This window comes from Pseudorca crassidens, chromosome 10 (genome assembly GCF_039906515.1).
Source record: "Pseudorca crassidens isolate mPseCra1 chromosome 10, mPseCra1.hap1, whole genome shotgun sequence".
Classification (NCBI taxonomy): domain Eukaryota; kingdom Metazoa; phylum Chordata; class Mammalia; order Artiodactyla; family Delphinidae; genus Pseudorca; species Pseudorca crassidens.
Window position 1 is genome coordinate 38,898,174 of NC_090305.1, and position 24,250 is coordinate 38,922,423.

Below are 24,250 nucleotides of genomic sequence, written 5' to 3' on the forward strand. Positions count from 1 at the left end.
GTATTAGATCTCTAGGAATTATTTACCTACTAGTTGCAGTTGTGTAATTCTTTATATTTTAACTATATATTGGCTGTTTTGTATGTTTTAAAAATTTGATTGAAGGTGATACATTGTATTTATTCTGCAGCTTGCTGTTTGCATTCCATCTTATGTTTGTGCAGTTTATTCAAGCTGACGCATGTAGCTTATTCATTTTCACTGTTGGGTATAATATTTTATTATATCAAAATACTATAACTTACCCATTCTCCTCTTGATGGACATTTAGTTGTTTCCTGCTTTTTGTTATTACAAACAGTGCTGCTGTGAACACGATTGTATGTGCTTCTTCTAGGATGTTCATAGCAGCAAGATTCATAATAGCTAAAGAGTAGAAACAACCCAAATGTTCATCAACTGATTAATGGATAAATTAAAATGTGGTCTATCCATATAATGGAATATTATTCAGCCATAAAAAGTAGTGAAGTACTGATACATCCTACAACATGGATAAACCTTGAAAACATGTTGTGAAAGAAGTCAGTCGCAAAAGACTGCATAATATGTGATTCCGTTTATATAAAATATGCAGAATAAGCAAATTCATAGAGACAGAAAGTAGACTTGTGTTTCCCAGAGTCTGGGGAAAGAGTGTAATGGTGAGTGATTGTTAATGGGTTTGGGGCTTTTGGGGTGGGGGTGGGGAATGAAAATGTTCTAAATTTAGTTTGTGGTGATATTGCACAACTCTGAATATACTAAAACCACTGAACTGTACACTTTAGATTGGTGAGCTTATGGCATGTGAATTATATCTTACTAAAGAAGTGAAAGATGGGCTTCCCTGGTGGCACAGTGGTTGAGAGTCCACCTGCCGATGCAGGGGACGCGGGTTCGTGCCCCGGTCCCGGAAGATCCCACATGCCGTGGAGCAGCTGGGCCCGTGAGCCATGGCCGCTGAGCCTGCGCGTCCGGAGCCTATGCTCTGCAACGGGAGAGGCCACAACAGTGAGAGGCCCGCGTACTGCAAAAAAAACAAAAAAACAAAACAAAACAAAAGAAGTGAAAGATAATTTCTAGGACAGTATTTTTCAAACCCAACCCACTAGTAGGTTATAAACCAATTTTAGTGAGTTGGAATAGAGTTTGCAGGGTGTTTTTGTTTTGAGCTATAAGAATTTCTTCATTTATTCTTTAGAAAACAGGGGAGTGTGGCGCTCACGTGGCTAGTTTGAGTATATAAATTCATGAAATGTTTAAGTGAAAACTCATAAATAGCATATTTATGATAGTTATGAATATATAATATTTGGCTGCAAAAAATTCAGTAAATTTTTGTTTGGTACTTTGGTTTTACTATTTACTTGGGTGATTAGTGATGATTATACCAGAAATGGAATCTTGAAAGGATATTTGGAAATAAGAGAAAACACTCTAATTTGGCTTTTATCATCTCTTTGTTCACACTCCAGAGTTTCTGTGTCAAATCTGTCAAGCTTTTCCGCTACTTTCTGCCTTTCTCCCAGATTTTTGCCTTGGCTCTATTCTGTACCACAGCCAGATATATTCCTATTTCTAACATTTTGGTGTTTTGATCAGGTTATAAATTGACTCCTTTGGAAGCATACTGCTATTAAAATTTGATCTGTTGTCCATTTCAGTTTATATTAGAGATTTTATAGATGTACTGGGTTAACTTTTATATGCTTTGAGAGCTTTAAAGTACTGATACAGTTTTTGTCTTCTGAATATGAATAGCAAATACTTGAGGCATGAAAATAGATATGAATAGTTTAAAATCACAGATTGAAACTATTTTAGAACTCTCCTTTTTTGTTCTAGGAAGAATTGTTTTCAGTTTCGAATGTTAATAAGCTGAAATTTCTTTCTGTAGTATTTCTTCAGATTTTTTATACTATTTTCTTATAACAACCATCAGTCAAAGTTATAGTGATTTTGAGCTCTTTACTCGTCATCGTCTTATACTCATTATCTAATAGTAACTATCTCTGTTTTCTCAAATTTTCTCTTTTTGTTTTTGGTTTTTGTCTTTTTCTGGCAGAGGCTTTTTTTTTTAATTTATTTTTTTTAATTTATTTCATTGAAGTAATTTATTTTATTGAAGTAAACATTTGGAAATGTTCATTCAGACTCATTATTTCCACTTAGGAAAGTAAGCCAGGTAGTTCCATACTGAATAAATTTCCCAAAGACATGTTTTCACTGAGAATGAACACATTGAATCATGCAGTTTTATAACTACTTTTGTATCCTCTGGGGGACAAAAAAGTACCAAGAATTGAGGCAGGTTGGAATGGCCACCAGAAATCTAAATCTAGTCATGCTTGCCAAGGTATTTCTTATGTCTCAACAGCCCATGTAACTGATTCTGCTGTTATAATTTTCTGTTAAATTGAATCTTTTGAAAAAACAATCTGATGAAACAGGTTTGAAAACACAAATGAAATACTGGAAAATGGGAATTAAAATTCCTTTTCCTACAACTACTGAAAAGAGTGCTTTGGACACTGTTTCTTTTGCTTAAAGCTTTACGAAGCAGGCAGCTTATAAGTGTCAGAGCCTGAATGCAGTTCCAAGTCTTTCTGCCTCCCGAACTACTACTCAGTGCTCAAAAATTTTGATACAGCTAATAGACAGCATGTAGAGAAAGGAATCAATTTGAAAGTGTTTAATACATTATAAAACGAGATCATGTTTTTACCTGTTAAATAAGCTAAGTTTTCTGAACTTAGTAATACTTAAATACTGGAAGCCCATATGTAGCTGGAGATGTATTTCACTACAACCCTATCAGAAAAGTCATACTATGTAATAATCCTAAAAACTGTTCATGGCCACAGACTGGAAGGAAATAGTCCATATGTTCAGAGTAGAGATCTAACAAAATAATTATTTTCCAAATTTCCTACATTTAACATTTTTTTTTAAATTTATTTTTGGCTGCAGTGGGTCTTCACTGTTGTGCGCAGGCTTCTCCTTGCGGTGGCTTCTTTTGTTGCAGAGCATGGGCTCTAGGCACATGGGCTTCAGTAGTTGTGGCACATGGCCTCAGTAGTTGTGGTACACGGGCACTAGAGCACATGGGCTTCAGTAGTTGCGGTGCATGGGCTCAGTAGTTGTGGCACGTGGGCTCTAGGGTGCAGGCTTCAGTAGTTGTGGCGAACAGGCTTAGTTGCTTTGCGGCATGTGGGATCTTCCCAGACCAGAGATCGAACTCGTGTCCCCTGCATTGGCAGGCGGATTCTTAACCACTGCACAACCAGGGAAGTCCTAACATGTTATTTTTATAAATAGGGTAAATGTTTCTATCTTTATTTGGTAGTTTAACTTTAGGGAAATAATTCTAAATACAGAATAAAGATTATCTAAAAATACTCAACAGTTTTATTTTTTAGTAGTGAAAAATTAGAAACAAATGTCCAGCTGAGCAGAATGTACCAGAGTAAATAGTGATACTTCTAAGGGAAATATGTAAGACTTAATAGATTGCATAGGTATGAGGGGGAAAGTTTACAGTATAATAGGCAAAGCCGGATACAAATTTGTTTATAAAGCATGTGATTACCGATATATATTTTTATAAAAATACAGCAAATAACTGGAAGAAGGTCTAGTAGTTTTATCAGCAATTTTGTTTGGATATTGAGATTCAAGTAATTTTTTTCCCTTTGTACTTTTATATATTTTCCAGATTTTATTTAATCATGTACTGACTTTTTAAAAACGAATATTTTCCTAACATGAGGTAAAGTGATAGGTAATGTTTTCTTAGGTTGCCACTACATAACATTCTGTTTGTAGTATCTATTAATTGGTCCTGTTTTCTTCTGTCCATATGGAATGAACATGTTTGTATTATTTCTTAGATCTGAAACTCAGCACCGAGGCTCTGCTCCCCACTCTGAGAGTGATCTCCCAGAGCAGGAAGAGGAGATTCTGGGATCTGATGATGATGAGCAGGAAGATCCCAATGATTATTGTAAAGGTAAGATTTTCTGTGAGGAGATACTAAGTAAGATGTGATCCATGTATATGCAGTTTTTCATGTGAATATTTGGTCTATCAGCGTAAACAGTATTGATGCTTTCTGCTTATTGCATCCTTTTCTCTAAGTATAGGAATTAGTATTTCCTCTTACTTTGACTTAATTAAAGCTTAGTTTAAATTAAACTTGTTTCTATTCCTTAAAAAAGATAGTGCATATTTACCTTAGAAAATTTCAGAAATATGTTAAACAAAAAGAAAACAAAAGCCATCTGTAATGCTGTCACCCAGAAGTAGCCAGTGGTAAGATTTGGTATGTAGACTTTTGAAAAACACCTTTCACTACTCTTTTCTCAAAGTGATGATTGCTAAGATACATTAAACTGGAATTATATATACTTAAACTGTGTCATAAGGTTGCCTGTTATCTTTTCTGTTTCTTTTATGAAACTTTGCAGGATTCTTGGGTAGGATTTTATAACAGAATATCTCTTAACCATTGAGGAGAACCTGGTTCTTCTCAGTAGGCAGAGATGCATGTTTAAATCCCTTGATTCCTGCCACTGTTGGCAGCCTTTTCAGGCCTTCCTGTTTTTATGTTTTAGAAAAGCAATTTCTTTTTTTAAAGTTAAATAAATGGAATTCATTCATCTCTCTCCTAAAAAACATCCTGAGACTACAACTAGTCTCAAAATAGATTTATATGTTTAGATAAATCTTGGATTACTGAGGGGCAAGAATGTTGTGAAACATAACCTTATTTTTGTTTGAGGATGACTTATTTTTTTAAGTAATTATTGGTTGTTCCACAAAGCATCACTTGCTCACTGTAAATCATTACTCTTATTCTTTAAGATATTTTTTGTAACATGAGCTCAATAATACTGTGTTGCTGACTTGACATTTTCTTTTGTTGAGTTGGTTGTGTTAGAAAAAACCATTTTTATTTGCTAAAAGGTGTATAGATGTTGAAAAACGTGGTGTGAGATACCTTTTCCTACTACTTAAGTGACTATTTGCTTCCTGTTGTTTCTTCCAGGAGGTTATCATCTTGTGAAAATCGGAGATCTATTCAATGGGAGATATCATGTGATCCGAAAGTTGGGCTGGGGACACTTTTCAACAGTGTGGTTATCATGGGATATTCAGTAAGTTTTTGCGATCCTGCAAGAGAATTAGGTGATTCCTAAATGTTTGTGTCTGATTTTCCACTTTTAGTCTAAGCTCTAGACTGATTTTTTGATAAGAATCTTATTACTGAGGATCTTTATGTTCTTGGGCAAATGACTTTTCTCGGAAGAAGAGTCAGTTTAGAGGAGACACAAGATTGATTAAATTAGTATCAGTAAGGCGCTTGAAACTCCCAAATTCAAAACATTACAAATACCCAAAGAAAGTGTAGTATGTAAGTTCATAGGTTTTCTCATTAGTAGAGCTAAATTTTTAGATGATGCCCTAGACCAATCTTTGTGAAATTACTTATTTTTTTGTATTTTGTTTTGATAACAGATTTGTTCAGCCATACAGTGTAAAACTTCTCTACATAAAAATCATAGGCAATTAACATTGGATGTTTACCTAAAAGTGTACCATCTATCTTTGGTGAGATAGCAGTTGCTATCTTTGTGCTTAATTTTTTATCAGTTTTTCACCCAAGTATTTCTTCTGGCTTCTTAGAGGAAAGTATTATAGCTTTTAAGCTTTTCGGTTTTGCTATACAGATATACAGAATACTTCTGATTTGGTGGAGCTTTCCCCCTTATTTATCCCCACTTCATGGTTTTACTTGGATTCACGGAGCATTCAGAAAGTAGATTTTAACTTAGAGGAAATGTTTGGTGACTGACATTACCCAGGAACAGATTTTCTTCTTCTCATAAGTTAAATTTGGCCAATTAGAGCTATTAAGAGGTACAGGTGATCCCATAGTAGTAGTTCGTGTTTGAGGACAGGGAAATATGAAATCAATATTTGTACTTCTGTTGCTGTCTCCCAGTTATAGTTAAATCTTAGCTTCCTAACATAGAGGTAGAGTATTTAGTCTTAATTGCCTGTTTGTTTCTTAGGGGGAAGAAGTTTGTGGCAATGAAAGTAGTTAAAAGTGCTGAACATTATACCGAAACAGCACTTGATGAAATCCGGTTGCTGAAATCAGTAAGTATTAGATTGTATGTGTGAGCTGCAAAGCATTATAAATAAATAAAGTTTTATTCAGTTAAGATATACCAAGTGTATACTCTTTGGCATGGCTCATTTTTACTGTAAAGTTCTAGTATCCTTAAAGAGGTAGAGGAAGACAGTATTTACACATCCTGTGTATGTGGTAGGGAACTGGTGGAATATGCTGTGATGGGAATTCTCCCTACATATACAATGGGAAAAAACCTTGCAAATAAACAAAAATGTTTATTGAGTATGTTTTCTGTGCCAGATAGCACAAAGAATGTTTTTCTTTCCTGCTATGGTTAAAAGAAAAGTTGTGTGAATAAATATATTTTTGTTTTAAAATCTTATACAAATATATAAAAATAAGCACTATATTTACTAATTCCCTTTATTACCTGGAAACTTAGGTAAATATTATCAAAATTTATTTTCAGTTTTGTTACAAATTAGTAAATGTCAGTGTAGTAGAAGGAGCTTAAACTCAGAGTTAGAAAACATGAGTTTTAGGGCCAGCTCTATCCAAATATATCCTTCAACTCATCTTTTTATTTCTTCTGAGCCTTAGGTTTTTCATTCGTAAAGTGAGGAAGCTAGACCAGGAGAGCTCCAAGGAAGTACTTTTCAAAGTGCCAGTCTGTGATGAGATAAGGAGCTCATGCCCCAAAGTAAATCAGTGTACTGCTTCCTTCCCTCAGAAAGTTTTTCTATGAAAAAAAATGAAGGCTGAATAAACAGTATGGTTAGTGCTATGGTTGATTGCATCCTGCAAAAGCTCCTGAATTCCTCCTGGCCTGGTAACTAGCAGTTAATTTGGGAGTAGCAAAGTGGTATAATTAAACAGTAGTCTTTGTTGATTGTGTTTTCTTTTGTGAACTGCTTATATTACGTTCTTTGTTTGAGCTATTAAAATTTTATGTGTGTCTCATAGATTTGTATGAGCTCTTTCTTGGAGTAATCCTTTGTTATATTTGCTGCAGGTATCCCCTCCCCCACCACCATTTGGTTTATTTCTATGGTTTCCCTTTTGCTAAGCATTGTTTCTTCCCTATTATAGGTTCGCAATTCAGATCCTAATGATCCAAATAGAGAAATGGTTGTTCAACTACTAGATGACTTTAAAATATCAGGAGTTAATGGAACACGTATCCTTTTTAAAACCTATTTGAAAACAAATCATGAAATAACTTTATCCCAAAGAAAGGAACAAGATTTGTACAGGTAGCATTGGTCTCTTCTCTCAAAACAAACTATAATCAAATTACTTTATTGTCAACTTTTGAACACAGATATGAATCAGGTCTCTCTTCGTATGTTGTGATTTTTTAGGCTATTGGCTTTACACTTTTTTCCTTTTTTCAGGCAAATTAAAACCAAACCCCAAAGAAACTTTTTAAGAAAAGAACCTTGTACTAGTAAGTAGTTTCTATGATTTTTATCAATTAGCGCAGAAATTTTAATGAAGTTAATGAGAAATACTGGGTAAAGGACTTCCCTGGTGGTCCAGTGGTTAAGAATCTGCCTGCCAATGTAGGGGACATGGGTTTGATCCCTGGTCCAGGAAGATCCGCAGAGCAACTAAGCCTGTGCTCCACAACTACTGAGCCCATGCTCTAGAGCCCGCGAGCTGCAACTGCTGAAGCCCGTGCGCTCTAGGGCCCGTGCTCCACAACAAGAGAAGCCACCGCAGTGAGAAGCCCCTGCACCTCACCGCAACTAGAGAAAGCCCACGCACAGCAATGAAGATCCAGTGCAGCCAAAAATAAATAAATTAATTAATTAAAATTTAAAAGAAAGAAAGAAATACTGGGTAAACAAGAATTTAATGCATTTTATCTCAGTATTTAAGAGGCTGTACATGTATGCTTAAAATCTAAACAGGTATACTTGTTCACATTCTGTCATAATGGAAAAACTGACTTGTTTTACGTTTTGATCCGGAATTTTAGAATTTTAAAGTTGGAAGGAATGTTAGCTATTCTTTTCCCCACAGGTTAATATCAGAGTGACATGCACGGAAACAATTGAAAGGTTGTTGCAACAGCTATGCTTGTAAAGGCCTATCACATTTTTCAGAATGAAAGATGAAGAAGAATCTCACTTGGATTGGAGAGTCTGAAACCTGTTTATAAACTATTTTAAAATGTATAAGGAAAGACATTGCATATATCATTCTACTTTCCCTGCATGTTTAGCTTCTCTTAGCACACATTTTTAATTGCCAGTGATGATCCTTTTTTAAGGAGATGGGCTACATAGGGCCCATCTCTAATCATGTGGACTATATGGTTAGAGATTTGAACAGAGAAGCAAGGAGAGAGGATGAGAAAGGAGAGAGAACAGGTGATAACATAAAGATTTTATCTATCATTCTGAAGTTAGTTTTCAGTTACTTACTTCCTTGGAGAAATATAAATCAAATCCCCCCCTTCCCCAAATCTCTAAGGAAACTGGTACAAGAAGCATTCCATGTGAATCATCATTTTACGTCTGTTGTGGTCATTTCATAGATGGCTTACTCTGTGTGTGTGTGTGTGGTATGCATGTTTTCAAAGAATTAAGAGGAAGGCTAACCATGAAATAAAACCATACAGGATGTCATGATGGCCATTAGGTTCTGTTTCCCTATTTCTTGATCTTGTAATGTTTCTCACTGTGCCACATTTTCCTATTAATTTGGTAATATTATAGTAAAACTGTAGAAATATTCTAAATAGTCTCCTCAGTAATGCTGAGTACCTTTATTTGACCGTAAGCAAGAAGGCTTTTTTTTTCTTTCTTTTTTGTTTTTTTTGCGGTACGCGGGCCTCTCACTGTTGTGGCCTCTCCCATTGCGGAGCACAGGCTCCGACGTGCAGGCTCAACGGCCATGGCTCACGGGCCCAGCCGCTCCGCGGCATGTGGGATCCTCCGGGACCGGGGCACGAACCCGTGTCCCCTGCATCGGCAGGCGGACTCTCAACCACTGCGCCACCAGGGAAGCCCTCTTCTTGTTTTTTAAGCTACTGAATGTCTGGTCATTTTTATATCACTGCTTACAAATTAAAATAACATTGTTGTCAAATTGTAATCTCAACAAATGAAAGTTAATATTAAAGCTAGGAACGTGAAAATAACTTAAACAATTCTGTGTTCTGATTTGTTTGTTTAATCAATCTGCATTCTAAAATACCTTATTTTGATATATTTCATATATACAGAAGTAGAATAGTTTGATGAATCCTCATAGATCCATTACCCATTTCAGAAGTTATCAACTCATAATCAGTCTTGTTTTGTCTGTATCTCCTGATAATTTTGTGACCAATCTTAAAGATATTTTTTCATCCGTAATTATTTTAGAATGTATCTCCAAAAGACAAAGACTTAAAATATAACCCCAACACAGTTATTATTCCTAAAAAGTTGAAAATGTAACCCCAACACAGTTATTATTCCTAAAAAGTTGAAAATGTAACCCCAACACAGTTATTATTCCTAAAAAATTGGGGATCAGTTTCTTAAGTCCTTTTTTCTAGTCAGTGTTTCAGTCTCTCCAAATGTCTCATGCTTTTTTTTTCTTTTAGTTTTTTTATTCTTAATTTCAGTCAGGAGCCACAAGGTTTTTGACAGTTCCTTTATGATTTGGCACATCAGAATGTTCCAGGCTCATTTTGTGCATTTCCTGTCCCAAACCTGGGGTCAACCATTTCTTTAAAAAGCCCTAATTCCTATGAGTGGGAAATGGGGAACACAATCGAGGCACTAGGTATACACTTTGCTACTGGGTTAATTATCGCCATCACTTTTATGATTTCTTGATCCATTGCAAAGAGCAAATACCTTCATTCCTTTCCCCCGCTTCCTTTTTTTGGGTCACTTGAAGTTGCCCCTTACTTTTGTGGGTGGGTGGGTTTATTTGTTCATTTGTATTATTTTTTCTTTGTGTATTTGATTTTGGATAGTTTCTATTGCTATACCTTTGAGTTCACTAATCTCATTCTGCAGTGCTTAATCTGCCATTTATCCCATCCAGGGTATTTTTCTGCTTTTCATCTCAGAAGTTCAATTTGGGTTCTCTTTTTTTTTCTTCCAGTCTTATTGAGGTACAATTGACATACAGCAGTGTATAAGGAATACAGCATAATGAATTAACTTACATACATCATTAAATGATTATCACACAATAATTCATCTCATAAAATAACAAAATTAAATAGAAAAAAATATATTTTTCTTTGTGGTGAGAACTCTTAGACTTTACTCCCAATAACTTACATATATAACGTATAGCATTGTTAATTATATTTATTGTATTGTACATTATATCCCTAGTACTTATAACTGGAAATTTATACCTTTTGACTGCCTTCATCCAGTTTCCCCTCCCCTAACCACCACCTCTGGTAACCACAGATTTGATCTTTTTCTTTTGAGTTTGTTTATTTATTTTTGAAGTATAATTGACCTATAACACTACGTTAGTTCTGGTGCACGATGTGGTGATTTGATATTTCTGTACATTTCAAAATGATCACTGTGATAAGTCTACTTAGTTTATATTACTATACAAAGATATTACATAGTTAATGACTATATTCCCCACACTGTACATTTCACACCCATGACTCACCTATTTTGCAACTGGAGTTTTGTACTACTTAATCTCTCTCACCTGTTTCTTTCCTCCTCCCACCTTTCTCCCCTCTGGCAACCACCTGTTTGTTCTCTGTATCTGTCTGTTATGTTTGTTCATTTGTTTTGTCTTTTATATTCCACATTATTAAGTGAAATCGTACAGTTTTGTCTTTCTCTGTCTCACTCATCTCAACCATCCATGTCACAAATGGCGAGGTTTCATTCTTTTTTATGGCTGAGTCACATTCCATTAATATATATACGCCACATCATCTTTGCATCTCTTTTTTTCTATATATATCTTCTGTATCTCTTTTCAACATATGGAATACTGCTATAACTGTTTAATTTCCTTGTCTGCTAATTCTGACGTCTGGGTCAGTTCTGGGTCAATTTCAAATGATTGATTTATTACTGTATCTAATTTTCAGATACATTTTCCTTCAACTTTGTTGCCTGGTAGTCTTTGATTGAGACACTGAGTTTTACCTTGTTGGCTGCTGGATATGTTGTATAGCTATAAATCTTGAGCTTTGTTCTGGGATGCAGTTGTTACTTGGAAGCAGTTTGACCCTTTTCAGATTTTACTTTTATCATTTGTTAGATGGCTCCAGAGCAGTGTTCAGTCTAGGGCTAATCATTCCTTCTACTGAGGCAAGGTCTTCTGAATAATCTACCCAATGCCCCAGGACTATGAATTTTTCTAGTTTTTTTCCTTAATTGAGATATAATTGACATATAACATTGTATTAGTTTTGGGTGTACAACATAATGATTTGATAGCTGTGTACATTGCAAAATGATTACCATAGTAAGTTTAGTTAACATCCATCACCAAATACTTACAGTTTTTTTCTTGTGATGAGAACTTTAAGATTTACTGTCTTAGCAACTCTCAAATACACAATATAGTATTATTAACAATAGTCACCATGCTGTACATTACACACCCAGGACTTACTCATCTTTTTTTTTTTTTTTTAAATAAGTTCATTTATTTATTTTTTCTTGGCTGTGTTGGGTCTTTGTTGCTACGCGCGGGCTTTCTCTAGTTGTGGCGAGGTGGGGCTACTCTTCGTTGTGGTGCACGGGCTTCTCCTTGCGGTGGCTTCTCTTACTGGGGAGCACGGGCTTTAGGCGCACGGGCTTCAGTAGTTGTGGCGTGTGGGCTCAGTAGTTGTGGCTCACGGGCTCCAGAGCACAGGCTCAGTAGTTGTGGCGCACGGGCTTAGTTGCTCCGCAGCATGTGGGATCTTCCTGGATCAGGGCTCGAACCCGTGTCCCCTGCATTGGCAGGAGGATTCTTAACCACTGTGCCCCCAGAGAAGTCCCAGACTTATTCATCTTATGACTGGAAGTTTGTACCTTTTGACCACCGTCACTCATTTCCCCCACCCCCCACCTTTGGCAACCACTAGTCTGTTTTCTGTATCTATGAGTTTGTTGTTTTGTTTTGTTTTTAGATTCCACATATAAGTGAGATCATATAGTATTTGTCTTTCTGTTTTATTTCACTTAGCATAACATCCTCAAGGTCCATCCATGTTATCACAAATGGCAAGATTTCCTTCCTCATATGGCTAAATAATATTCCATTGTGTATGTAGACCATATTTTCTTTATCCATTCATCCATCAGTGGACACTAGGGTTGCTTCCATGTCTTGGCTATTGTAAATAATGCTGCAGTGAACATGGGGATGCACATCTTTTTAAGTTAGTGATTTTGTTTTCTTCGGATAAATACCCAAAAGTGGAATTGCTGGAATGTATGGTAATTCTCTTTTTAGTTTTTTTGAGGAACCTCCGTACTGTTTTCCATAGTGGCTGTACCAGTTTACATTCCCCCCAACAGTGCACAAGGGCTCCTTTTTCTCCACATCCTCACCAACACTTGTTATCGCTTGTCTTTTTTATAATAGCCATTCTAACAGCTGTGAGGTGGTATCTCATTGTGGTTTTGATTTGCATTTCCCTGGTGATTAGTGATGTTGAACACTTTTTCATGTACCTGTTGGCCATCTGTATGTCTTGTCTGGAAAAATATGTGTTCAGATTCTTGGTTCATTTTTTAATCAGATTTGTTTTTTTTCCCCTATTGAGTTATATGTGTTCTTTATATATTTTTGATATTAACCCCTCATCAGATCTTTGATTTGCAAATATTTTTTCCCATTCCATAGGTTGCCTTTTCATTTTCATTTTGTTTCCTTTGCTCTGCAGAAGATTTTTAGTTTGATGTAGTCCACTTCTTCATTTTTGCTTTTGTTGACTTTGTTTTTGGTGTCAGATCCAAAATATTGCCAAGACCAATGTCAAGGAGCTTACAACCTGTGTTTTCTTCTAGGAGTTTTATGGTGTCAGGTCTTATGTTCAAGTCTTTAATCCATTTTGAGTTGATTCTGGGGTCTAGTGTAAGATAATGGTCCAGTTTCATTCTTTTGCATGTAGCTGTTCAGGTTTCCCCCCATGATTTATTATTATTTTTATTTACATCTTTATTGGAGTATAATTGCTTTACAATGGTGTGTTAGTTTCTGCTTTATAACAAAGTGAATCAGTTATACATATACATATGTTCCCATATCTCTTCCCTCTTGCGTCTCCGTCCCTCCCACCCTCCCTATCCCACCCCTCTAGGTGGTCACAAAGCACCGAGCTGATCTCCCTGTGCTATGCGGCTGCTTCCCACTAGCTATCTATTTTACGTTTGGTAGTGTATATATGTCCATGCCACTCTCTCGCTTTGTCACAGCTTACCCTTCCCCCTCCCTATGTACTCAAGTCCATTGTCTAGTAGGTCTGTGTCTTTATTCCTGTTTTACCCCTAGGTTCTTCATGACATTTTTTTTTTCTTAAATTCCATATATATGTGTTAGCATACGGTATTTGTCTTTCTCTTTCTGACTTACTTCACTCTGTATGACAGACTCTAGGTCCATCCACCTCATTACAAATGGCTCAATTTCGTTTCTTTTTATGGCTGAGTAATATTCCATTGTATATATGTGCCACATCTTCTTTATCCATTCATCTGATGATGGACACTTAGGTTGTTTCCATCTCCGGGCTATTGTAAATAGAGCTGCAATGAACATTTTGGTACATGACTCTTTTTGAATTATGGTTTTCACAGCCCAATCCAAAAATGGACAGAAGCCCTAAATAGATATTTCTCCAAAGAAGATACACAGACTGCCAACAAACACATGAAAGAATGCTCAACATCATTAATCATTAGAGAAATGCAAATCAAAACTACAGTGAGATATCATCTCACACCAGTCAGAATGGCCGTCATCAAAAAATCTAGAAACAATAAATGCTGGAGAGGGTGTGGAGAAAAGGGAACACTCTTGCACTGCTGGTGGGAATGTGAATTGGTACAGCCACTATGGAGAACAGTATGGAGGTTCCTTAAAAAACTACAAATAGAACTACCATATGACCCAGCAATCCCACTACTGGGCATATACCCTGAGAAAACCATAATTCAAAAAGAGTCATGTACCCCCATGATTTATTGAAATTACTGTCCCCATTGTAAGTTCTTGGCTCCTTTGTTATAAATTAATTGACCATATATGTGTGGATTTATTTCTGGCCTATGACTATAACTGAATTTTTCTAGCCCTTTTGATGAGAGCAGATACTGTTGGAGCTCTGTGAGAATGCTGGGCACTATTCCCTCTAATCCTTTCAGTTGATTTTTTTCCCCTCTAGTAGTTTCCTCATATACCTATGCTGATTACTACTCTACTGAATACTTGAGGGGGATCCCTTTTTAGATCTCCAGGGTACTCTTTCTCTGCAGCTCTCTCCTCGCTAGTATTGTTCTGTGAACCATAGCTGCTGCCTTGATCTCCCAGGACTCTCAGCTCCGTCTGTTTAACTCAAGGGGTTTGCTTGGAGAGTGTCAAGACAGTAAGAAGACAGTGATCTCTCAGGGAGATCTTCTTTGTCCAGGGTCTTTAAATCTGTTGTTTTATGTATTTTGTCTGATTTTGTTGTTGTCGCTTAAAGCAAGAGGGTTAAGCCAGTCCCTGTTACTCCATCTTGACTGCAGCAGAAGTTCCTAGATGTATGTTTAACTCTAAGAAATTACCAACCAGTTTTCCAAAGTAGTTGTACCATTTTATACTTCTGTTAGCATAATATGGGAGTTCTAATTGCTCCATATGCTCATCTGCATTTGGTCATGTTAGTCTTTTTATTTTAGTTATTCTGTTGAGTTTGAAATAGTATCATCCTGTAATTTTGATTTGTATTTTCTGAGGTAGTCATGTCCCGTTTTTAATCTTCTTTAATTAAGAACGGTTCCTTTCATGGCATTCACTCACCCCCCACCCACCCCCACCCCGCACCGGCCAGAGAATCCAGGCCAGTTGTATTGTTCCTTAATTTGGATTTGTCTGATTATTTCCTCATGATTGAGTTCATTAATCATTTTTGTCAAGTATACTACATGGATGATGTTTTATTTTTCTCAGTGTATCACATCAGAGGGCACATAATGTGAATTTGTGCTTATCATTGGTGATGATATGTTTGATTACATGGTTAAGGCAGTGTCTGCTCGATTTCCCTGTTTAAAAGTATCTTTTTCCTTTTATAATTAATAAGCAACCTATGGGGTGATAGTGTGACACTGTGAGAATTCTTTTTCCCCTAGCAATCTTCACTTAGTAGTTTTAGTATTCATTGGTTCTTATCTGAATCAGTTCAGTTATTACTATAATGATGATAAAATGGTAATTTTTTATTTCTGTCATACTTTATATATTTATTAGTTGACTTTTTCTCTGAAGAAGACATTTTCCTCCCCCGAACACACACTTACTTTAGTATCCCATTTGGATTCATTCCGTTTTTAATTTATAAGCTAATTCATAACTTCACTCTTTAAAATGTCAACTTTGGCCAGTGGCTTCTTTTTTTAAAAAATAGATTTATTTTATTTATTTATTGGTTGCGTTGGGTCTTCGTTGCTGTGCACAGGCTTTCTCTAGTTGTGGCAAGCGGGGGCTACTCTTCGTTGAGGTGCGGTGGCTTCTCTTGTTGTGGAGCACGGGCTCTAGGAGCACAGGCTTAGTAGTTGTGGTGCACGGGCCCAGATGCTCTGTGGCATGTGGGATCTTTCCGGACCAGGGCTCGAACCCATGTCCCCTGCATTGGCAGGCGGATTCTTAACCAGCCAGTGGCTTCTTCAAGCTGGTTGCTGTTTCCTCCTGATGTGTTCCCTTACTGTTGGCACAGCAAGGTATTCCAGGTTTTCCCTGGATTTGGCCATTTCTTTAAGGAGTACAGGTTTTCCTTTAGCGGAGAATCTTATTGAAAACAAAAGTCTGGGGCTTCCCTGGTGGCGCAGTGGTTGAGAGTCCGCCTGCCGATGCAGGGGACAGGGGTTCATGCCCCGGTCCGGGAAGATCCCACATGCCGCAGAGCGGCTGGGCCCGTGAGCCATGGCCGCTGAGCCTGCGCGTCTGGAACCTGTGCTCCGCAACAGGAGAGGCCACAGCAGTGAGAGGCCTGCGTACCGCAAAACAAAAACAAAAACAAAAAAACAAAAGTCTGAGCACTAGATCATTATTACATATGTATGTCTTGACTTTCCAATTTATGTAGAAGCTTCTAGAGGTCGAAAATACCAACATCTTCAGACTAAAATCCCTGCAGTGCCCTAGCCCTGGCACTACCATGCCCAAAGAGTATTCCTGTTATGAGGCGTGATTAGGGTGTTCATACATAAGAGAACACATGGTGGCAGTAGAATCAAGATTAGTGTTGTAAAGTAAAGAGCATAAAGCAAGTCAGTTTCCTATTTTTTTTAAATGTTGACATTTACATTTTTTATCTCGTTTTGGTACATTGTCTTCTTTCGCTAAAGCCAAATTTATTTTTCCTTGCTTTGATACTATGAGAGTAGGCGTTGTTACCCTGGACGTTAGTTTCGACATCAGGGAAGAGACTAATCAACACCGTAAGCCTAGTGCTTTCACTAACTTTATGTATATGTTTCACTTTTATTTTTATCACTGAGTGTTTTAATGTGCATAGTTTTATTAATAAACCAGCACCCCAGAGTTTTCCATATTTTGGGTATTTTCTGTGACTAAAGCATTAATTAACCTTTAGAATGTCAGAATATTGACAGCTACATTTTCTTTTTTAGTCAAGCTCTATAATTCTTTATACTGAAAGAATACAATAATAATTTCATTGAGGTGGAACACAGCTTGTCTTGCCCCCTTTCTTCTCTTCTGTCACCCTTTTCCTCCTTAACAAACTCCTAGATATCTGCATGGTGTTTGAAGTTTTGGGGCATCATCTGCTCAAGTGGATCATCAAGTCCAATTATCAAGGGCTTCCTTTGCCTTGTGTCAAAAAAATTATTCAGCAAGTATGTATCTTAATATTTTCTATGTGGTGGGTTTTTTTTAAGGTTATACTCCATTTATAGTTATTATAAAATATTGGCTTATATTCGTTGTGTTGTGCAGTATATCCTTGTAGCTTATTTATTTTATACATAATAGTTTGTATGTGGTAATTTTTTTAGATTCTTGAAGTGTCAGGAGTTTCCTATTTCCAATAGAATTTTTATTTTTAAAGCTAGGTTTTTTTAATTGCTGAAATTATTTATTCAGCCCCTATTTATTGTGTTTATTCTGTTTTTAAATGTTTTAGTGTAATCATTTTCCCCCAGGTTCATCTTCTGTAATAATTACTAGATGGGGAGCTGAGTGTAATGCCTGATTTTAGAAATTTGGAGCCCTTATCTAGAAGTTCTGGTTGCAAAAATTGATTATATATTAATAGAAAATTGTCAGATTATTACCGTCTCTTTATATAACATTATTCATGAGCATTTTCTCATATTCTAAACAGCTTTCAATATATAGTGAAGAAGTTTGTCATCAGGAAAGTGGTAATACTTCAGAGGGCAAACAGTTTGTTTAGATAATGTGTTTTGTTGGACAGAGCTCCAAACTGGAAAGCAAGAGACCTCAGTTCTTCATCAACAAGGAAATTTGAATTTAAAGATACCTAAATCTCTTTCATGACCTACATTTCAGTAGTTAAAGGACAATGTCAACTGTTTATTCTTCGTCTCTGTAATGTATCAATAAATATCTCCAAATAGAATTAGCTTTGTAAAACTTGGAAGAACTTTTTATTGTAAATAAACTCTTGCCTTTGTTCATAGTTTACAATTAATCTTTCTGGGGAAGTTTGTTGTGCTTTAAAAAAAATGCTTTCTTTGTAGAAAACTACCATATCATTTTTATTTTTTCAAAATGTTGCATTGTGATTTTTTCCTTCTCCAGAAAGACTTGTATTTTGTGTTTGCAAGTCTACTGCTCTATTCCCATTCAGGTGTTACAGGGTCTGGATTATTTACACACCAAGTGCCGTATCATCCACACTGACATTAAACCAGAAAACATCTTGTTGTCAGTGAATGAACAGTACATCCGGAGGCTGGCTGCAGAAGCAACAGAATGGCAGCGATCTGGAGCTCCTCCACCTTCTGGATCTGCAGGTATATTTTCTTTGGGGACTTCACTTTCATTAGAAGTTAAGAGAAGTTCTTGTTTTTATTCTATTACCTGACAGTTAAGTAAAAGTAAAGCACCACTAATTCATTTAACAGTAAGATACAATAAGTACTTACATAAGAAGTAGTTCCAGCCTTCAAAGGACTTTTTATACTCAGTATTATTCCCATAGGAGAAGAAGACTGTGCCTTTTAGGTCCAGATATGTTGTGTATTGTAAAAGCTGATTCATGTTGTTGTTAAAATGTTTTCTCTTGTGATTTGATGGTCTTTTTTGATGTTCATACATGCTCACCTATGTGAATCAGTGATCCCTGTGCAGGGGCAAGATAACATTGCTAGTAAGAGCTTGGGTTTAAGCACTGGAGTGGACATACCTATTTTGACTCCTTGCTTCATTCATTTAATGACCTTGGGCACATGACTTGACTTCTTTTTTCTCATGCAGGAGTTACTCGGATTAAATTTCATGTTAAAGCAGTTAATAGTATGCCACACAGTATTATGCGTTAAATAAATGGTGACTACTATGATTATGATGATTTTTTTCCATTTGTGGTACAGATTTTAATTTTAGTAGTTTAATTATATTTGAGGAACTCTCTTGATCCTCAAGTTGAAATATCAATTATCCAGAGACTTCCTTTGAAAAAGAAGACCTACAAAGGGGGCAAGGGGCAGTTGTTCAATGGGCATAGTTTCATTTTTGCACAATGAAAAAGTTCTAGAAATGTTACACTGTGTGAAATTAACACTACTGAACTGTATGCTTAAGGATGGTTAAGAGGAAAATTGTATATTACAAGTTTCTTACCACAATTTAAAAAAAAAATTTTTTTTTTTTTTTTTAAGGAAGACTGAAGATTCTACCTCCCACCTAAGCTAAACTCATATCCATAACATGCTATGTAATAAATTACTGTAGCTTTTGATGCCACTCTCCTTTTAAAACTGACAAGTGTCACAGGGAAGAATTAGTCCTGGGTGGGGATGAGAGGGTTGTTGCCTATCCTTTTCTGTTTTAAGCAGTACATGGGAATGAGTTTTTAGCAGCATTAATGATGTAAATCAGAAAGGAGGACTTGGTTCTTTGCATATATTGATGCTATCTGGAGAAGAATTTATTAAAATTTATTTTAAGTTTGTTGACTTTTGTATGCATTGTTTGTTCTTTTTAAAAAAATAATGTTGCTTCTACCAAAATTGCTTAAAAACAGTAGTTCTCTCTACAATATAAACTGTACAAGAAAGACTTTTCATTCTGGTAGGGTGTCTTAGTTTATATTGCCTGCTGAATGCAAGGATTCTTACTTGGTTTTCTTTTCTTTTCAGTCAGTACTGCACCCCAGCCTAAACCAGTAAGTATAAGGTGTTTCTATATTTAATTCTGATCTATGGGCAATGGGCAGGGATTCTTCTGTTATGGATCACAGTTTATTTAGAGTTTGGAAACCAGAAAAAAAATATATTCCTGCACTTCTATAATTTTCTCCAGTAAATTCCTGTGCATCTTCAGCAAGTTTGTACTGGTGAGGTTTCCATAAATTTGAGCATGAGAGTGGACCAGCCCCACAGACTGTTCAGAGGACCAAGATTTGTTGTTAATTTTGTTTTAATTTGGTTTCTTGAGAGTATCTGCATTTTTTAAATTAATGAAAAGCTTAAGTGCTATGTTAGGACAAGAGTGGAATTTAACTAGGAAGTAATTAAAATTAACAGTTATCTCCAACTGGGGATAATGGATTAGCCACCTGAAGGCTTTATCTGTTTGTAATCTCCGCCCAGGCTGACAAAATGTCAAAGAATAAGAAGAAGAAATTGAAGAAGAAGCAGAAGCGCCAGGCAGAATTACTAGAGAAGCGAATGCAGGAAATTGAGGAAATGGAGAAAGAGTCGGGCCCTGGACAAAAAAGACCAAACAAGCAAGAAGAATCAGAGAGTCCTGTTGAAAGACCCTTGAAAGAGAACCCACCTAATAAAATGACCCAAGAAAAACTTGGTATAAATAGAGCATCACAAAAATTACTTTATAGCAAACTTTAACATTAATTTATCATTGTTTTATAATATAGTGGTTTCATGCATATACAACGTCTCTGGGGATGTCGTTATACAGTAAGAATACAGAATTTGTCATAAATGTTAGGTAGGTAATATTCAAATGTAATTTCTAACTTTTCTCAGGATATGCAACGTAGACCTCATTTAGCAATTGGGTAAGAATAAGAAGATCTTTGTCCTTTCATAAATAGATTTTAGATGTGCAGTCATGTTTTTATGTCACCCTGTATAAGTTCTAGAAAACGTTTTAATCTTGTGGAGAGATTTTTTTTTTGTTCTTTCACGCATATGCATACACGTACATCCTTTTTGTCTTTGTTCCTTAGAAGAGTCAAGTACCATTCACCAGGATCAAACACTTACGGAACATGGTGTAGAGGGTGGTGCAGCAGAAATAAATTGCAATGGAGTAATTGAAGTCGTTAATTATACTGAGAACAATAATAAAGAAACATTGAGGCTTAAAGAGGATCTACATAATGCTAATGGCTGTGATGTCCAAAATTTGAAGCAGGAACCTAGTTTTCTAAGTTCCCAAAATGGAGACAGCAGCACATCTCAAGAAACAGACTCCTGTACACCTGTAACCTCTGAGGTGTCAGATACCATGATGTGCCAGTCTTCATCAAATGTAGACCGGTCATTCAGTGCACAGGACATTAGCCAACTTCAAGAAAGCATTCGAGCAGAGATACCCTGTGAAGATGAGCAAGAGCAAGAACATAATGGACCACTAGACAACAAAGGTACTTCCCTAGGACTCCTTCCCTGCATAACATGTTCATGAATTTCTAATAAGTCAGACAGACAAAGACAAATAATGTATGTTATCACTTATCTGTGGAACCTAAAAAATAAAACAGATGAATTCAGCAAAACAGAAACAGACTCACAGATATAGAGAATGATAGGTGATTACCAGTGTGGAGAGGGAGGAAGGGAAAGGAGGAGGGGTGGGAGTAGGGGATTGAGAGGAACAAGCTACCATATATAATAAAATAGATAGGCTACAGGGATATATTGTACAGCACAGGGAAATATAGCATTACTTTTTGGTGACTTTAAATGGATTATAATCTATAAAAATTCTGAGTTGCTGTGTTTTATACCTGAAACTAATATGTTGTAAATCAGCTATACAATTTTTTTAAATTCACCACATAGAAAAAAATTTTTCATGAATTTCTAAACTAAAAGTACCATTGTTGTTATAAATACAGCTTTTCAGCAGGTGTCCAAGTCACCTTCAGTGTGTAATGTGTAGCTCAGTTTGATTTTTATTGGTTAAACAGTGAGTATACAGCATTTTACTTGTTGCTGTGAAGGCAGAGGTTTTAATTCTGGGAAGTCAGGGTGTTGCTTTACTTGGTTTATTTTAGAAAATTTATTGTAGGTTGCCAGTTGGGGACCTGGGTGAATTACTTCGTAGAGTTTCATTAACCTTTGGTTATTTCTGTGTTCATTGAACAGTCTTATTGATGATACCTGTTGTCTATAGGAAAATCCACTGCTGGAAATTTTCTTGTTAATCCCCTTGAGCCAAAAAATGCAGAAAAGCTCCAAGTGAAGATTGCTGATCTTGGAAATGCCTGTTGGGTGGTAAGTGAAACTTGTCTCAGTCTTTTGAAGTGACTGGGGATAGATGAGAAGTTGGACTTAGTTGTGCTAAAAGAAGAAAACATCTGCAGTTCTATACCCAAATTGCCAGTTAAGATTTTAGTGAACTTTTTTTTTACTTTTTCTTTTAACCATTTACACGAGTAGAGAGAATGGTATGATCCTGCCCCTATTCCAGGTACCTGTCACCCAGATTCAGTAATGTCAACTCCTGGCCGGTTTTGTTTTATCTATATCCTCATTGACTTTCATACTCTCAATACCCACGTTCATACTTTCCCCTATTTTTAAAATCAGCATCTAACTTATTAATTGTAACCTTTTAATTCATTTAATATATTTCGAACACTTTTGTCAACCAGAAATTTACATCAAATTCAGTTGGTTATGTGATATTTGCCAGTATACTATAACCTTTACATACTCTTGACAGTTCTTTGTGATGAACATCTTTGCTCATGAGTCTTTTGAAGTTGACCTTAGGATGTACTAGACATGAAATTACTAAGTCAGAAGTTGGGTACTTTTTTTAAAGGAGGTTTTTGACATATAGTGTCATATTAGTACTGTTGTTTACCTAGTTAAGAATGCTTTTTGTGGTTTTTTTGTTTGTTTGTTTGTTTTGCGGTACGCGGGCCTCTCACTGTTGTGGCCTCTCCCGTTGTGAAGCACAGGCTCCGGACGTGCAGGCTCAGCGGCCATGGCTCACGGGCCCAGCCGCTCCGCAGCATGTGGGATCCTCCCGGACCGGGGCACGAACCCGTGTCCCCTGCATCGGCAGGCAGACTCTCAACCACTGCACCACCAGGGAAGCCCTTTTGTGTTATTTTTAATGAATATCTTTAAAAAATCTACAATAGAATGATTTGCACATAAATGATACTATTCAAAGAGCTGTATGCTTTGTAAACAGGGATATTGGAGACAGTTTGAGGCAAAATCCACTTTAATAGGTCTTAGGTTTACTTTTGTACTTCAAATTCCCTATTCCACATGACATCCTATATCTAGTGGTTCATAACCTAGAAGGATCTCACTTTCAATATCGATTCTAGAATATTGTGATAACTTTGTGGAAAAACTGAAGTCAGTGCTTAGCACTGACGGATAGAAATGTAGAAAAGCTTTTCAAGGAATTAGAATTATTTCACCACGCCACCAGACAGTCCAGGCCACCATATATTTTCACCTGGGTGAGTTACATTAGCCTCCTCACTTCTCTCTTCTGTTGTCCTTCCCTCTTACTGACTGTTCTCAACATAGCTCTCAGAGTGATCCTTTTAAATGCAAGTCACGTCAGATATTCTTAAAACCTTGTGGTGGCTTCCTTCAGAATGAGTGCCAAAGTCCCTACCATGGCCCACACACCACCAAGCAAAAAACACTTATTATTTCTTCTGCCTGGAATTCTCTTCCCAAGATAATGTGTATAATTCACTCCTTCATTTTCTTCAAGTTCCTATTGAGATGTCATCTTACCCAGGGAGATCTTCCCCTGAACACCTAACATACAGTAATTAGCAAACCACCACTCTTTACACCCATTTTCTTTTTCTTCCTCTCCTCCCTCAATTCTTTTTTCTCCACAACACTTAACCCAATCTGATACTAGATATTTGTTTGTTTAATATCCCTCTCGCTATAATGTATGTCCCATCACAGCAGAGATTTTTTTCATTCACTGCTGTATCTATGGTACTTAGATCAGTGCCTGATATATAGGAGGTGCTCATTAAATATTCAAGTAAAACAATTACAGAGGAAAATATTGCCTCTGTAACAAATATCACATGGTATAAACTTCAAACGTTTGTCAGTTTTCTGCTCACATCATGTTTCAACCTCCTTTGCCTTTGTGTTTGGAACACCTTCCTTCATGCCTGCGTATGCATTTGGCATACTCTGCTTTATTTGGGTGCAGTCTTTCCTGTCATTTTTACTACAACAGAATTAATCTCTCTCTCTTCAACTATTATATACATTTTTTAATGGGTCTCTGTGCTAAAATGACTTTACATTCTTCTCATCCATTTATTCATTCAGCAAATATATTGGTACATATTCTGACCTGGGCACTAGGACAGTGGTGAACTGGACATGGGTGCCTTGTCCTGCTGGATCTTGGTCTAATCTCACATCTTGTTGGTCTCTTAAGCACAGCAGCATGTGGTATTTGGTAATGGAATTTTACATGATTTTCAAAGAGTTTGATTTTTTCAAATATTATACTTTTGCTCATCAGTTA

The 24,250-nt window shown here is 36.4% G+C and overlaps 1 protein-coding gene across 1 annotated transcript in view; it reads left to right on the forward strand.

Annotated features, from left to right (window-relative positions):
• The window catches only part of SRPK1 (SRSF protein kinase 1), an 81,302-nt gene that overhangs the window by 38,821 nt on the left and 18,231 nt on the right, over positions 1-24,250 (forward strand). Inside the window, 10 exon segments of the mRNA XM_067753187.1 lie at positions 3,873-3,991; positions 5,030-5,138; positions 6,057-6,144; positions 7,211-7,298; positions 17,063-17,169; positions 18,147-18,312; positions 19,660-19,685; positions 20,113-20,326; positions 20,715-21,134; positions 21,887-21,987. Coding sequence (XP_067609288.1) covers positions 3,873-3,991; positions 5,030-5,138; positions 6,057-6,144; positions 7,211-7,298; positions 17,063-17,169; positions 18,147-18,312; positions 19,660-19,685; positions 20,113-20,326; positions 20,715-21,134; positions 21,887-21,987 — 1,438 coding nt within the window.